The sequence below is a fragment of the Lethenteron reissneri genome, chromosome 11, assembly GCF_015708825.2.
Source record: "Lethenteron reissneri isolate LAM-NWPU_2019-01 chromosome 11, ASM1570882v1, whole genome shotgun sequence".
In the NCBI taxonomy this organism is placed as follows: Eukaryota; Metazoa; Chordata; class Hyperoartia; order Petromyzontiformes; family Petromyzontidae; genus Lethenteron; species Lethenteron reissneri.
Window position 1 is genome coordinate 11,500,101 of NC_083789.1, and position 16,628 is coordinate 11,516,728.

Consider the following 16,628-nt stretch of genomic DNA (forward strand, 5'->3'; position numbering starts at 1 on the left):
ACACCAAGCCAATCGTGTTGCTTAGCGTCATTTGAAAGATGACTGCGAAATGCGAAGAGATGAGACGCATGAACACAGAAAGTCTAATTCGTAAAAATGTGTTGATTCTTACATACAAAGATCCCACGTATAGCCTTAGCAAACTGTTGGGGCAAGCGCTGTTAGCGAGCACCTATGAAGGTCGGCACGGCACACGAAGGGATGGGTGGCCAGCACCACGCCCGGCCACCTTTGTCTCTCGAGTGGCGATGTTTACTACACACCGTACCAGGTACTCATTTGAAGCCGAGTCGACCTAGGGGACGCCCAGGTCCGGTTCAGATAATCGTCACTGGCGTTGGTGACCGTGAGCGGGAATCGAACTCGAGCGGCCAAGTTCGTAGCGCAGCGCCATAACCGTTACCACTGGCGCTCCACACATAACAACCTGACAGATACACATACGCTTACAAACGTGCCTCGTATTGGGGCCAGATGTATTTCAAATAACTCCTCTATTAGGTGATGCAGAGACATCTCTCTGCTTTATAGGTTGCAGTGCAGAACAAACCACAGCATCGCAGCCTCTCCCTGCACCATTCAACAAAAGCAAGATGACATTACATTGTGTAACAAATTTATATTTATCTTTTGTTCCTGGGTAGTAAGTGTTGTTTCCAAATTGCTTATGCCTCAAAAGCACAGAAAATTGCTATTATTCCCTGCAAACTTGGCTTTTGTGACCAGAACAGTGATATTTTGAAATTTACATATTTTCCAGAAGATTCAAGATATATTCAGTGCTGAGTAAACTTGGAGTAACTTCTAGAACATTCTAGAACTTCCCAGTAATATAAATAGTAGTATAAATACAGGGGCCTTAAGCCCACCAGTTCAGTTTAGTTCCAGCTGCCTAAGTGGATACATATCTGCATTTTTCTGAGATGGCATAAAGAGGCTGCAAGCATCCGGCAGACGCATTTTGCTATGTCTGCGGCCAATTTATCAAGACAAGAACGAAGAAGTACTCTGTGGAAGCATCTGCTACGATGTGTGAGGCCAACAAGGCATATTTCGGCATGCCTGTCAAAAATCAAGACAAACCCTGGGCACCTAATATCACCTGCGAGCAATAAATGTAACTCTGGAAGGTAAGATATATAATTGTTGTTCGAAATTTTATGTTATCAAATTTGTGACAAATTTTTAAATTGTAAAAGTTTTTAATTTTAAAATGTTATCCAATGTTATTGGAAAAAATATCATATATGAAAAATGTTGCGAGAATCTCTTACACATTAGTCATGGGTGAAATGTATTTTTGTAGGATGGTACAAAGGGGAAAGAGAGCCCTGAAGTTCGCTATCTCAAGAATTTGGCGGGAACCCACTGACCACTCAAGCAACTGCTACTTCTGCATGGTGGACCCTTCCAAACGTCGAACTGGCAAGAATGCACCTGCTATGTCGTATCCGGACCTTCCGTCGTCAATCGCCCCGGTGCCACACTGCCATGAGCTCCCCGTACCCACTCCTCCAGAGAGAGAGCAGCCGTCTTTAGAAGAGAGCAGCAAGTCAGGGAGCAAGGAAGACGTAGAACCAGATGACAATTTCAGAGATGGAGCTGAGGAGAGAAACCCAAACTACCCCAACCAAAAATACCCCAACGACTTGATCACAGATCTTGGTCTCACCAAGTCCAATGCTGAGCTTTTGACGTCTCGGCTCAAGCAGTAGAACTTGATGTATGAAAGTGTGCAAGTCGCAGATCAGCGGAAGCGTCACCAACCTTTTTGTAGCTTCTTCACTCGTCAAGATGGGCTCTGCTTCTGCCACAATGTGACCAGTCTGTTCGAGGCAATCGGGATCGCCTGTAACCAGAATGAGTGGCGCCTCTTCATTGACAGCTCATCCAAGTGCCTCAAAGTCGTTCTGCTGCTCCATAATGGTAACAAGTACCCGTCTCTTCCCCTGGCCCCACTCAGTGCACCTCAAACAGGATTACAATAGCATCAAGACCTTTCTGGACGCCTTGAAGTATGAGGAGTACGGATGGGAGGTCAGGTCATGGGAGACTTCAAAAAGGTGGCATTCCTGATAGGTCTCCAAGGCGGTTTTACCAAGTTTCTCTGCTATGCCTTTGGGACAGCAGGGACACCAAGGCGCACTACTACAGGTGGGACTGGCCACAGTGGACCGAGTTCTCTGTGGGGAGGAACAATGTCAAGTGGGAGCCACTGGTGGACCTCCGGAAGGTGCTGATGCCACCACTGCATATCAAATTGGGCCTTATGAAACAATTTGTCAGAGCTGTAGATAAGGAGTCGGCAGCCTTCAAGTATCTTCAATACTTCTTCCCTAAGATGTCTGATGCAAAGGTCAAAGCCAGTGTCTTTGTCGGGCCACAGATGAAGAAGATCCTGGAGTGCAATTAATTCCCCAAGAAGCTCACTAGTAAAGAGAAAGTGGCTTGGAACAGCTTTGTCGCAGTGGTTCGTGGCTTCCTGGGCAATCACAAGGTCGAAAACTACGTGGAGCTGGTTGAGAACTATGGCACAATGGGCTGTAGGATGTCCCTCAAAGTCCATATCCTTGATGCTCATCTTGATAAATTTAAGGATAACATAGGAACGTACTTGGAGGAGCAAGGCGAGCGCTTCCACCAGGATATACTGGACTTTGAATGCCGCTACTAAGGACAGTATATAATGAGAACATGATGGGAGACTACATTTGGGGGCTGATTCGTGAAAGTATTTACAGTATAATCGTAAATCTCGAAAAACTACTCACTTCTAAATCTTTTGTAGTAATTTTGTATTACTTTAGTGTAAATACATGTACATTTTGATTCATGTTGTTTTTTTCTGACTATGTGAACGAAAAGACACAAATTTCTCACTGAAAATAGATACATTCCAAAATATCACTGTCCTGGTCACAAAAGCAAAGTTTGTGGCGAATAATAGCCATTTTCTATACATTTTAGGCATAAACAATTACGAAATAACACTTACTACCCAGGAACAAAAATTGTGTTACCTAGTGTTATTCGAGTGAGCACACCCCCCCCCCCCCTCCCACACGCACACCATACTACTACAGTAAGAGGGGACCGTGCACGTTAACGAATGCCATTCCTAAACAAATTCACAACAACAACAAAACACGGCAACATTTCCAGTCCAAGTTAATCCATCTTCACTGTCCATTTCTTTTTTGACGAATAACTTTTGAGAAATCTACAATTATCAAAACGTGCTCACGACAGGGGCCACTCTGCGGTCATCGGGGTGGGTTTCGAGTTTCGGTCGGCCAGATTCTTCAAGGCTCAGGATTTATTTTTTTGCACTTCGACACTTTTAAATGGCACAAAAAAATAGCCGTTAGATTGCCCAACATTTTATGTTGATTCGTGCCATCGCCGTCATACCAACGTGGCTACATTTGTTGTAAGACGTGGCCCCTTTTTGTACACTATGAACACGTCACAGATATTTCTGCATGTGGCGCATTTGTTCACGTCAGCACGTTTCCATGCAGTGCTTGCGTATGACCCTCTATGATACAGAAATAAAATGTACGCGTAAGTTTCCCTGTTCGCCTTCCCTGGTTTGGGAAAGCCTTCATGCAGCCGTGAATAAATCGCGGGCGATCTGTTTACACGGGGAAATTTAATTTGTATGCGAGATGTTTACTATATCGCCTGGTATATAGGAGGTCGTGGGTTCTATCCAGACCCTGACCCCTGTATGTTTGGAGTTTGCATGTCTCTCTCCCCGTGGTAGTGTGGATTTTTCCCCGGATCCTCTGGTTTTCCCCTCCACATTTAGAATCAACATGCGTTAAGAGTATTTGGTTGCTATAAATTTCCACATGATGAGCCACTTCGTTGTGCTATAATATAATTTGTGGCCAAGTCGCTTCTGAAAAATAATTTTATAGCTCAGTGGCCCTTACCAGGTAAGATAAAAAAAAATATATAGATAAAATTGCATGCAACATTTGCGAATCTAAAAGCATCAATTCTCAAACGAGAATTTCTGGCCACTTTATTTCGCAGAATTACTGAAAAATTGTCCTAAACTGTAAAATACACTGCTGCTTTTAATTACAAGAATGGCAAACGAAATTAAGAATTACTGAATGGGTATATGGTGTTTTGGCACACACATGGCTGTACAGTGTACTCAGAAATATTATAAATGTACCCACCATCCATACATTCCAGACAGAAACTAAGACGTTATTTTCAGACAGCTTATGAATAACTGAAAGCAAGTTGACAAACTCAGTTTAGTGTTGACATGATATACTTTCGTTTGTCCGTGTATATTGTCTACATGGTATTGTATTGTTTTCCCTGCAATCTCCTCATTTACCCAGGAAAGCCTCATCTCTCTTTTTCAGGAGGCGAATTGCCCGATGATGCTGGATGTAATTACCAGCGAAACGTCGTACTCAAAAATTGTAAATGTTGTGGATTCACTCTTCAACACACCGGTGGGCTAAAGTAGTGAACTATTTGTCTTTTGCCAACGTGACACTTTTTTGCTGATTGGCCGTGTCGGGTGGTGGAGGGTTATGACACATTTATAAATAACGCGATCCAAACCAAAAACTTTATTATGAAGGAGGGGTCCTGCCAAAGACTGCTCAGTATATTCCAATTGAATAACTTGCAGATAATAACTTGCAGGAGCGCCGCGGTGGCGAGATGTTAACTACCTCGCCCGGTATGCAGGAGGTCATGGCTTTAACTGTATATTTGGAGTTTGCATGTTCTCTCCGTGGTTGTGTTGATTTTTTTCTGGCTCCTCCGATCATTCCCTCCAAATTTAGAAACATGCGTTTATTTTATTCGGCTGCTACACATTTCCACGTGATGAGCCACTTCGTTGAGCTATCATTTGTGATAGCCAGGTCGTTTCTGAAAAAGAGTTACATCACTCAGTGGGCCTTATTTGGTAAAAAAATAAAAAAGATTAGAATAATCTTCAAAAATTTGTTTTTATGAAAATAACGCCGGCAACACAATAGCCTACACTTGCGAATGACATCACCAGATAGTGGCGGAGTATGTTATGGGAGTAACCAGGGTGGGCCCGCTGGGTTCGAACCCCGCGACGCTCTGCAAACTTTCCTACGGCTGGATCGTGTCAGCGCCATTGTCTCAAATGCCCCCGCGAGATGTACTGCAGTGGGAGGCGCAGTCTAAACAACAAAATCATTACAACGAAGACGACGACGATGATGAAATTCAACTAATATTCGCTTATTAATTGATATTCACGTACGGAATAATTCCATCATTAACATTTATTATTTACGCCGTGCCTCCCAATGCAACGCATCTCAAGGCGGTGGGTAATGAATAAAACATGATGATTATTCGATGCAACGAAACAACATCAGCTCAGCAATCAATATCCGTCGATATTCACGGTGGAGTCTGAAAAAAATATTTTTCCTCGCCCGAATTCAGGTTCGGAGTGTTGGGCGGGTGGAGGTGGGTGGGTGGTGCTCCCGAAATAATTCCATGATCAGCCGTCTCTATTAATCATCTATTCATCGTCAAGACACCTTCACCACGATTGCACCACCACCACCATCAGCAGCAGCAGCACAAACTGCATTGAGGCGGCGGCGTTGCGCGGTGCCCCTCTGTTTTATGAATGGACAACCCCGCGTGACCGCGGCGCAGCCAATGGGAGCCGCTCTCCTCGCGCGCGCGGCTGCCCGGGGCCAGGCCTCCGCGGCGCACGAAGCGAGCGGGCGACGGCCGGGGGCCGAGGGGGCCCACGGGGGCCCTCGGGGGTGGGGGCACCGGTCGGGCCCCCCCCCTTCCCCGCAGATTTTCCTGCTCCCCTCCTCGCTACCCACCTCACGATCCCCCCCCTCCTTTACCCACAAACCACCGCTGCCACACACAACACACAAAAAAATCCCCGCCGCTCGGCGGTGGTGGGCGTGGAGCGGCGGCGGCCGCGCGCATTCACAAAAGCCGGGGCCCGGCCGCCGTCGTTTTGTGAATGAGCGCCGCGTTAATTCATCACCGAGGCGAGCGAGCGCGCGCGCGCGTTCGTTCCCGCGGCATCTACCACCACTAAACCACAACCATCAGCGACAACAACAAACACAACCAACAACAACAGCCATCGCCCGATTTTTATTCGCAAAAAATATTTTTTGTTTTGCGTTTGCACGATGATGCAATCGTCGTTCATCATTATCATTACCGTCATTATTATTCGCGTGTTGTAATTGAGTCAGGATGGTGGTGGGTGGGGGGGTGCACGCGAGGTGGGATTTTGGTGTTTTTTTTTTCTCTCGTTCTCTCGCCCGTGGCGGCCTGGGCTCGGGTGGTGGTGGTGGTGATGGTGGTGGTCGTGATCGCGATGGTGCCGAGCTCGAGGAGGAGGAGGCGGCGGCCTCGGGTGGTTTTTTTTGTGAATAAAAAGAAATGCGGCGCAGTCATGAATGAAAGAGAGAGAGAGAGGCAACGGGTTCCCTCTCGCAGGCTACAAACCCAGACGTCTGCACCGCACGGACATCGCCTAAACGACATCGGCTACATCATGCATCGACGCCGCCGTCACTAGCATTGGCATCGTCACTACCATCGGTAGATGCAGTGGCACCTTGACCACCATGTAATGTGGCCATGGGTTGGTCCCCCCATCATGACTCAGGTTACACACTCACACCAGCTGGCTACATCTCACACCACCACAATCATCACCTGCATCATCACTGCTGCCATCAGGAGATGCAGCAGCAGCAGCACGAGCAGAACGTCACTGGCGGTGTCAACCAGCACCATCAACAGAAACCCATCATCATCTTCGTGGGATGTGGCCACGGTTTACCCCCTCATAAGCAGATTACACGCACCACGGATATCTCTCAAATCAACCCCCATTAACATCATCTGCAGCAGCAGCAACACCAGCGACATCGACAACGCCGAACACAATCACGAATGAGCCGCGGCTTTTCCCTCACCGCACGGATTTCCCATCGCTTCACACCGCCACCATCAACAACAACCACCATCATCATCATCAAACAGCACCGGCAAAATGCCATCGCCACCACAATCACCTCGTGCAATACAGACTCCCCCATGAACATCGCCAGCAAGCGATACCATCACGGGCCGACATTATGAACACCCCGTGTGATTGATGATCGGTTGTCCACATCCAACAGCAGCATATGATGCCACCAGCAGCAGCAGCGTCAATACCATCAGGATCCCTCGGCAGAAGTAGCAGCAAAACAAACCACCATCTCCATCAGCAAATATCACCAGGAGTCGGAGCAACATCCATACCATCGCCAGCAGCAAAAGCGAACACCATCGCCACCACCATCAGCATCATCCATCACGACTCCCATTACCGTCAGCAACATCACTACCATCAGCTGGAAACAGCAGTAACGGCAGACGTAACGACACCAAGAATTGTGAATGACTCCCTCACCACCATCGACACATCACCAGCACCAGAGTACGGCACCATCAATGGCTGTAGCAGAAGCACCATCATTAGGAAAATAACCTCACAACCATCACGAATTCTCCCTTCACGGGTCCCACCACAACCACCATCGCCACCAGCAGCAGCAGCAGCTATACTCTAGCATACACAATCACCAAGACCATTATGAAAAGATGGATCTCCCCGCAACAACCACCGCCACCATCATCACCATCACTAACAACGACATCGCCAGCAGCAGTACCATCATCACCACCAACACGTCCATCACCACCAACAGCGACGACGGTAGTAGGCACTCGTGCGGCGTAGAACGTCGCGAATTCCAGCGAAAATAAACGACAAAAATAGGAATGATATTAGCAGTGATGAGATGGTGGTGGTGGTGATAACAATGGTGTGTGAAGGTGGTAACGATGAAGATAACGATGATGTGAAATTGGTGATGTAAAGCTGCTGGTGGTGGCGGTGGCGATATGAATGAAGGTGGCTGCGTAAAGGTGGTGGTGGTAGGTGGAATGATGGTGGTGGTGATGTGAATTTGGTAGCGATTGTCATAATACCATTACTAAATTGCAAAGGTAGTGATGGTACAATAGTGATGTGATGATTGAGATATAACTCGTGATGTGACAGTGATGGCCGACGGTTAATAATAATGCACGGTAGCAATTCGTGCAACGGTAACGTTAAGATAAGGTGACGGTGCTGATGGAAAGTGGTGGTGGTGGTGGTGATGGTGGTGATGTGACAACGTGGGTGATGTCCGACTGGTGGCGACAATCGGTGACGAACAGCCGCTGATGTGAAGCTGATGCTGGTGGTGGTGTGATGATGGTGGTGATGGTGATGATGGTGGTGATTGTGGTAGTGGTGTGGTGCTGATGTGAAGCTGATGCTGGTGGTGGTGTGATGATGGTGTGATGATGGTGGTGGTGGTGATGATGGTGGTGATTGTGGTAGTGGTGTGGTGCTGTTATGATGATGGTGATGCTGGTGGTGGTGTGATGATGGTGATGCTGGTAGTGGTGTGATGGTGGTGTGATGGTGGTGGTGTGGCGATGGTGGTAATGGTGTGGTGATGGTGGTAGCGGTGTGGTGATGGTGGTGTGGTGGTGGCGATGGTGATCACATCCACTCACTCATCTGGAAGAAGCTCTTCGCTCATGTTTCACGCGGCCGCGGCTCTCATCTTCTCGGGGGGCGCCCGGCGGGGCTGGCTCGGAGCTGGCCGCCTCGCTCGCCTCTCTGCCTCTCTCTCTCGGCCTCCACGGCCAGATGATGACGAGGACGAGGATGAGGTTGATGGTGAGGAGGAGTGCAGGTCTCGGTCTCCCCACCTCCGAGCTCACGGCTGGAGGACACAAGGCACACGACTGTCCGGGTTGCCTTGCTGTCCGCTGTGTTGCTATGTTGTTGATCTGCTGCTACTGCCCTCCCCGCGTCTCTTCCTCACGCTGTTGTTGTTGCTGCTGATGATGCTGCTGCTGCTGATGATGGTGCCGCCGTCGCCGTTGCTGATGCTGATGTAGTCGCGCTGGCCGTATGCTCCATCTTGCCGCTCCTAGGGCTGCACGAAGGACGCGAGGAAGGACCGAGGGAAGGAAAAAAGGAAGGAAGAAGCGGAGGGAGGGAGGGGGATGCGGGAGGAGGGGAGGGGAGCGCGGAGGACGGAAGTGGAGAGCGGAGATCTCACAGCCAGCACGCTCCCTGCCTCTCCCCCCCTCTCTCCTCTCTCTCTCTCTCTGCCTCGCTCACTCCCCCCGCCTGCCCCGTGTCTCCCTCCCGGGGTCCCCTCCCCGCGGGCCTGGCTGATGACAGCGGAGGAGGAGGGTTTGATAGTGGGAGGTGATGGTGCGTGGTGGAGTGTTGACGTGATGGAGGGTGGAGGATTGTTGTGGTGGACATGGATGGTGGAAGAGGGTGGTGGTGGTGGAGACGGGTTTATGGTGGTAGTCGAGGATGACTGACGGTGGAGTAGAGTGGATTCTGGGAGAAGGTGATGGTTGGTGATGGTGGTGGAGAGTGGTCGTAGAGTATTGATGGTGGTGGTCCACCAACACCATGAATGAGTGGTGGCACAACGCGTTCGCGTGCGCTGATCCTGTTGAGGGGGTTAGATGGTTGTGTAGGTGGAGGATGATGTTCTGATTATTTTTGAGGCGAAAAAAATGGTCTCCGCTCGGAGCATCTATGGAGTCTCGCAATACCGTGCAGTGTGGAATTTCGGACGGTCAAAAGAAGTAACATTGACACTGATGTGTCCGTTTTGTCAATCCACTGCTGGATGAGGGAGGGACCTTCCCACGCCGTGCGCGTTGTGTGCGATATGTTCCGATACTTCACGCCGGTCAGTGCGGATCGGCGATGTCGCGGGGGGGGGGCATAGGCGTACAGCACAGCGGTGAATCTTTCTACACTGCCCTCTGCTGACAGCAACGTCGCCCCCACAACCACGGCGATGCGTGGGTCCAGGGTCCCCCGTTCCAAGCACTCGCCAGGCCCACAACGCTGACGAGATCGCATGGACGCTTCCTTGGGTGATTTGGTTACACACGCGGTCACCAGAATTCACCCCGGACTCGCCATCGTCAACATTAAAATATTTACCAACAAGATCAAGATCTATTCTGAACACGTCAGCAGCACGAGACGATGAGCATCAGTGGACGTAGCGTGCCTGTCCTGGGCCCTCCAACCTTGTCCACTCGGGGCCCTCCGTTGGCCTCCCTCTGTGCAGTTGCACCGCCTACACACTTTATTGCCACACCACTGGTGTTACAGACAATTATAATGCTATAATAACGTGCTCGAATTTATGAAACTAAACTTGTTTTTATTTAACAGATAAGGCCCACTGAGCTATACAATTATTTTTCATAAGCGACCTGGCCATCACAAATGATAGCTCAACAAAGTGGATTATCATCACGTGGAATGTAGAGCAGCCAAATATTTGAAAAGCGTCACGTTGATTCTAAATGTGGAGGGAGGCCCCGGAGAAAAATCCACGCGACCACGGGGAGAGAGACACGCAAGCTCCAAATATACAGCTGGCGTCAGGGTCGGGATCCAACCCACAAACTCCCGTACACCAGGCGAGGTAGCCACCGTAGCGAGATGTTATATTGCGCACATAACGCCTGGGGCCTTCTCAGAGTGCAGTCATTTTTATCCGAGGGAACACCCTCATGGCACCTTGTTCCCTGTTGATAGTTAAGATCAGGAACACACCGATGGCTGCCAAAGGGTGAAACAAAAAATTAAACTTTAGCATAAACGCCGCAGCTGTAACCTGCGCAGCAGCGCGCAACACATACACACACATCTGCAAGCGGTTACAACTCTGCCAGGGGTATGTACGTGTGTATGTGTGGTATTTATTTATTTCCTGTCAATTAACCCAGCTTCTGAAATTAGACCCCCCGACCCCTCCCCTCCACTTCCTCTAACAACCACAGCCACCACTAAGCCCACCCCCTCCACCACTACAGCCACTCATGCACAGCCCAGGCCAGCCACCAGGGGGAGCCACACCGCACGTGTGATGAACTCCAGGGCAGCGTGAGGGTGATGTCGGCTGGCTAGTGTGATGGGTGCTTGGGTTGCCACCTCTCCGGAATAATGGCCATCGATGTTTCCGGTATTATGAATCGATTGTACCGAGATCTCACGGTGTAGCGTTTATAATTTGGTGACGGTAAGCTGCAGTTTTCAACATGTATGTTGAACTTCTACATCATGGGGCCTCCTTGCCAGTACCAAAATATGAGAATAGGGTTTTCCCCTTTTTTCTGTCAACAAAACAGGTCTTAAGATGTTAAAACACCAAACTGAAACATTTTACAACGAAACAGAGGACAAGGAGATAGAAGTGGAACAGCATGGTGGTGGTGTGAAACAGCATGGTGGTGTGGAACAGCATGGTGGTGGTGTGGAACAGCATGCCGGTGGGGTGGAACAGAGTGACGGTGATTGGTGTGGAATACTCACCCAGAGGCGGAACTATGTCGGGGGGTACGTGACAGCGTTACGCGATGCACAGTGGGCCCAGTCGGCCACAAGGGGGGGCCCCCGAATCAACAGATAAACATGTTAAGACAAACAATCTTCAAAATAAAATATTCCAACAATTAACAATTAATGACAAACAAATATTTTTTTTTACAAATGACAAGAAAAATGTTTTTCGAAAAATGAACACAGCGTCAAATCTCGTGGCGCTACTGCTGGTGTCAGTTACTGAACACCGCTGGGCCTCATAACACATTCCTGCGGAGGGAGCTGGTAGGAACGTTGGGTTGCTCGGTCAATGGCCAGGGTCAACGGCGGCGTGGTGTATTCCGCAAATATGGCCGACTGTGAGGGCGGGCACAAGCCGGCGTGAGTAGGTTAAACGTTGAGTTTTATAAGGGCACCACGGGGTGACCAGCCCCTCCCCACCCAGCCCCACCCCTCCCGCCCCCCACCCAGACCCACCCTCCCCACCCAGCCCCCCCACCCTCCCCTCCCCACCCAGCCCCTCCCCTCTCCACCCAGCCCCACCCCTCCCATTTTTGGATGCACGACGGACGGACGGCCACAATAATCCCCTGGGGGCTGGTGGAACCAGGAGGTTCCTACCAGTATTATTGGATCTTTCGGTAAATGGGTAGCTGCGCCCCTGCACTCACCACTCCGGTCAAGGTGTTCCACACAAGAGCGTGATGATGGTGATGATGGTGATGATGGTGATGATGCAGGGCAGTTGCGATGTGCAGCACTGTGACGGCGCAGTGCCGTGCGTGATGGACGGAACGCGGCAGTGATCCGCAGAACCGAGATACACAGCGGTGGTGCATCCTGCTCAACACTTGAGAGGGGACACGATGTTTTGCTTTCGAGAGCAGTCATTTCCACGAACAACTGCGATTGCTCTAAGTTAAGTTTGCATCGTGTAAAGTTGCATGCATTTAAAAATAGAAATATACATCACGAATTGCTATTTTAATGGAAATTTTATTCGTAAAAGAAACGCTCACTGTCACAACCTCCGATTGGCGCGGTTAGCTGCGTACGGTGCGAAAGAAGTTCAACACATGTAACACATCTGCCTAAACATATTAAAGGGGGGGGGGGCGACTGCTCCCTTGACCCTCCCCTGGCTGCCACGGTGGCGAGATGTGAACTACCTCGCTCGGTATATGGGAGATCGTGGGTTCGATCCCGACCCTGACGCCTGCTGTATATTTGGAGTATGTGTGTCTCTCCCCATGGTCGCGTGGATTTTTATCCGGGTCCTCCGGTTTTTCCCTCCACGTTTAGAGTATGTTTTTTCTGCTCTACATTTCCACGTGATAAGCCACTTCGTTGAGCTATCATTTGTGATAGCCAGATCGCCCCTGAAAAAAGAGCTACACAGCTCAGTGTGCCTTACTTGGTCAAATAAAAAAAAAATTGCATACAACATTTGCAAATCTAAAAGCATCAATTGTCACGTGAGAATTTCTGGCCACTTTATTTCGCAGAATTACTGAAAAATTGTCCTAAACTGTAAAATACACTCCTGGTTTTTTATTCCAAAAAATGACAGGCGAAATTAAGAATTACTGAACGGGTATGAGGTGTTTTGGCCCCACCATCCATGCATTCCAGACTGAATCTAAGACGTTATTTTCTGATAACTTATGAATATCTGAAAGCAGTTCAGTTTTAAAGGGAAATAGTTTGATTGCGCCTCTGATGTTCGCGACTCTGTGACGGTGCTGTACCGCGTGACGGCAACACGTGATGACGGCACGTGATGACGGCACGATGGTGCTGTACCTTGTTCTCTGTCAATACTGTTCTCAAGGTATCGCCAGACCGTAACGGTATTGAAAAATCTGGCAAATAAAGTGCAGATCTTTGGGCAATTGCCTTGTATAAATTTGGCGATATCTCCATATATATAAAATAAAAATTTGTGAATATTTGTGTCTGTTCAAAATGTTTAGCGTACTTCCCGACATGCGACAAACTTGAAATTTGCTATGTGGGTACTTTCCAGACTGTACACCATGCAAAATTATAAAAATAGACTTTTGTATGTTTTTTTTGGGGGGGGGGGGGGGGACGCAATTATGCATATATTTTGCATGGCAAGTGAGCTGTGACGACACATCTGTCATCAATTATTTAATTTAATTTATTATTTTATCTTTAGACGTGACTTAACCGAAAGAACCAAATAATCATCTGTCATGTGACCCGTGTGCGGAAGCGTAACGGAGTGTGCCTGCTGATGTCACCCCCCCCCCCAACCCTCCGCGGATAAAGTGAAATACAAATGTGTTGCAGGTCTAAGGCGTTCTTCGCGCAGCGTTGCTGCTTTATTATTGGAGTCGTTTACTGCCGTACGCACCCTGAAAGTTGTGTGCGTTTGCTGCAAACGCGTGTATGTGTACCTATGGACGCGCGCGCGTGTGTGTGTGCGCGCGTGTGTGTGCGCGTGTGTGTGTGTGTGCGCGCGCGTGTGTGTGTGCGCGTGTGTGTGCGCGCGCGCGTGTGTGTGTGCGCGCGTGTGTGTGCGCGTGTGTGTGCGCGCGTGTGTGTGCGTGTGTGGGGGGGGGAGTGGTAGTGTCGTGGTTAGCGCGCTGCGCTATGAACCCGGCGACCCGGGTTCGATTCCTGCTCACGGCCACCACTGGTGACGATTATTTGAACCGGTCCTGGGCCTCCCCTAGGTCGACTCAGCCTCAAACGAGTAGTAACTGATGTGGTGTGTGAACATCGCCACTGGGGAGACGAAGGTGGCTGGGCGTGGTGAATCCAAGTCCCGGGCGAAGCCGGGTAGGAAAGCTCGTATAATATACATTCATTTGTAACCCCCGTCCCCTACCTCCCCTACTGTCGTGTTTGCCTTTTAAAAACAGCTGTGAAGCTCAATGGGTTATTTACTCGCATAATAAACTTTCCGATTCTGTGTCGTTGGAAGCGTCGTCATCAATCGCGGCTGTAAATGAGGGTGCGGGTGATGTGTGCTGTGTAGACTTTACCGAAGGTGCAACATCCTGGTCATCTTTTAAATACTTTACTGCTCGCAAAACCGTTGCCCCCCCCCCCACCCGCCCCCTCTAAGCACATACAACCTGGATATGGACTCTGGACTCATTGTTATCACGAGAAGCCAATGAAACACGCCGCCCTTTGGTCCCCATTGGGGGCCGTCCATAAATGACGTCACGCACCTGGGGGGGGGAAACATTTGTGACGATGTGTGACGAGGGGGGGGGGTTGAGAAATGTGACGTCACATCAAAATGCGCAACTTTAAATAAATATAGACAACACGTTCTACTTAATTAAATAGACTTTTAATAAATGTTTTCTCCTACAACATCAGAGTGCAGCGCCACATTACATACGCACTACAATGACAATAGTTTAAAGCGATTCGAAGCATGTTTTATTTTCAAAATGTAAATATGGTTTTGGAGGGGGGGGGGGCAGAGCTTTGTGACGTCATATTTGAGGGAGGGTCTGACTTTTTGTGACGCTGTGTGACGAGGAGGGGGGGGGGGGTCAAAAATCGTTCAAAATTGCGTGACGTCATTTATGGACGGCCCCGTTGTGAGATTTCCGACGCGAGTTACCACGTGTTGACGCGCACAAGCACGCCCTGGGGTGCGGGCGAGAGACGAGATGTTAACTCCCTCGCCTGGTCGGCAGGAGGGCTGAACGATTTGGGGGAAATATCTAATTGCGATGTTTCTGACAGATATTGCGATTTCGATTTGATTTGCGATTACGTTTTTTTAAAAGTCAAGCTTCAGTTCAATATTCACTGTGTAATAGATTTAAAACATGTGACGGAGGATTACCACATGGTACCATCAAAATATCAACTGCTCTAGATATTCTAATGCAAGGATGATAACTTAAAACATATGAATTGCTTCAAACATGGATTTATTCAAATGTGTTAATTGAAACAGAACAATCAAACATCGAACAAGTGTTACATCTTGACTTAAAGCTTTCATGACTGCAGGAATTCATATTCTTTGGGTCTATCTACGTGGCGTTGCCGAAAGACTCAAAGAATAATAATTAAGTTAAGTAAAAGTTATAATAATAATAATAAAATAATTCCAATAAGAAAGTTATAGGACCTTTAAATCTAAAAAAGCGCAGCCTTTGCGATTTGCTAATCGCATTGTTTCAAATTGCGATTTCGATTTGAAATCGATTAATCGTTCAGCCCGAGTAGGCAGGAGCCCGTGGGTTCGATCCAGACCCGGACGCGGACGCCTGCTGCTGTATATTTGGAGTGTGTGTGTGTGCTCTCTTCTCCCCCGTGGTCGCGTGGATTTTTCTCCGGGTCCTCCCCAATTTCCCCCTCCACATTTAGAAACACGCGTCGAGAGTATTTCGCTGTGCTCGAAACGTCCACGTGATTAGCCACTTTTTTTTGTGGCCAGGTCCAGTGGCGGCTCCTGCAAAATCTCTCAGGGGGGGCAAATGTCTGGATGATTGATAAGGATAAGGTCCACCCATGCAATGGATAAATTAACAGCTTAAGCATGTAAAGGCAACTTCACTTCTTTAATATTAATGAAAAATAAAGTGACTCTTACAATACATCTTATTTGTTTCTATTCTCACTATGAATACAATCCACTCAAGTTTCTTTTATTAAAGATTCCACTAGGTGGCGACAAATTATATTGTTGGATGAAACGTGCTTACGCATGATGACGTAAGCACGTTAGGGCGAGCCCTCCCGGAAGCCATAGAGAATGCATTGCAGCGCCCCCCGGTCGAAAAAAAACATCTTTGAATGTAAGTCTATGGGGCCACTCGGGGCGATTCTCAGCCGGAGTGAAATCGCCCAAAAAGAGGCGGTACTCCACAGAACGTGACATGACGCTGATTGGACTATATCCAGAGGCACAGTGACGGCTAGCGTGACTCTGTGGTTGAATGACATTGGTGGTGCGTCGCCCAATCACCCTAATGAAGAAACCGCCCCTGGCCAGGTCGCTTCTTGAAAAATGCGCCACATAGCTCAGTGGGCCCTTACCCGGTCAAATAAAAAAAGTGGATAAAGTTTCGTTGGTTCACGGCCCTCAGCGCGGTCTTGAGAAGAACACTTCAAGGACACCGAGCCACCGCCGGTCCCGTTA

At 48.7% G+C, this 16,628-nt stretch overlaps 1 protein-coding gene and 1 long non-coding RNA gene across 4 annotated transcripts in view; one reads left to right on the forward strand and one right to left on the reverse strand.

The window, feature by feature from the left end:
* LOC133341469 (sprouty-related, EVH1 domain-containing protein 2-like) overlaps positions 1-9,413 on the reverse strand; it is a 48,674-nt gene extending 39,261 nt beyond the window's left edge. For all 3 annotated transcript variants that reach the window (XM_061550130.1, XM_061550129.1, XM_061550128.1), the window contains exon 1: positions 8,626-9,413. In XM_061550130.1, coding sequence (XP_061406114.1) covers positions 8,626-8,651 — 26 coding nt within the window. In that variant the 5' untranslated portion in view covers positions 8,652-9,413. The remainder of the gene's footprint in view (positions 1-8,625) is intronic.
* LOC133341485 (uncharacterized) lies at positions 792-3,568 on the forward strand. Its single transcript, XR_009755047.1, has 2 exons — positions 792-1,130; positions 1,307-3,568. It is a non-coding gene; the product is annotated as an uncharacterized LOC133341485 (long non-coding RNA).
* Positions 9,414-16,628: the final 7,215 nt, after the last annotated feature.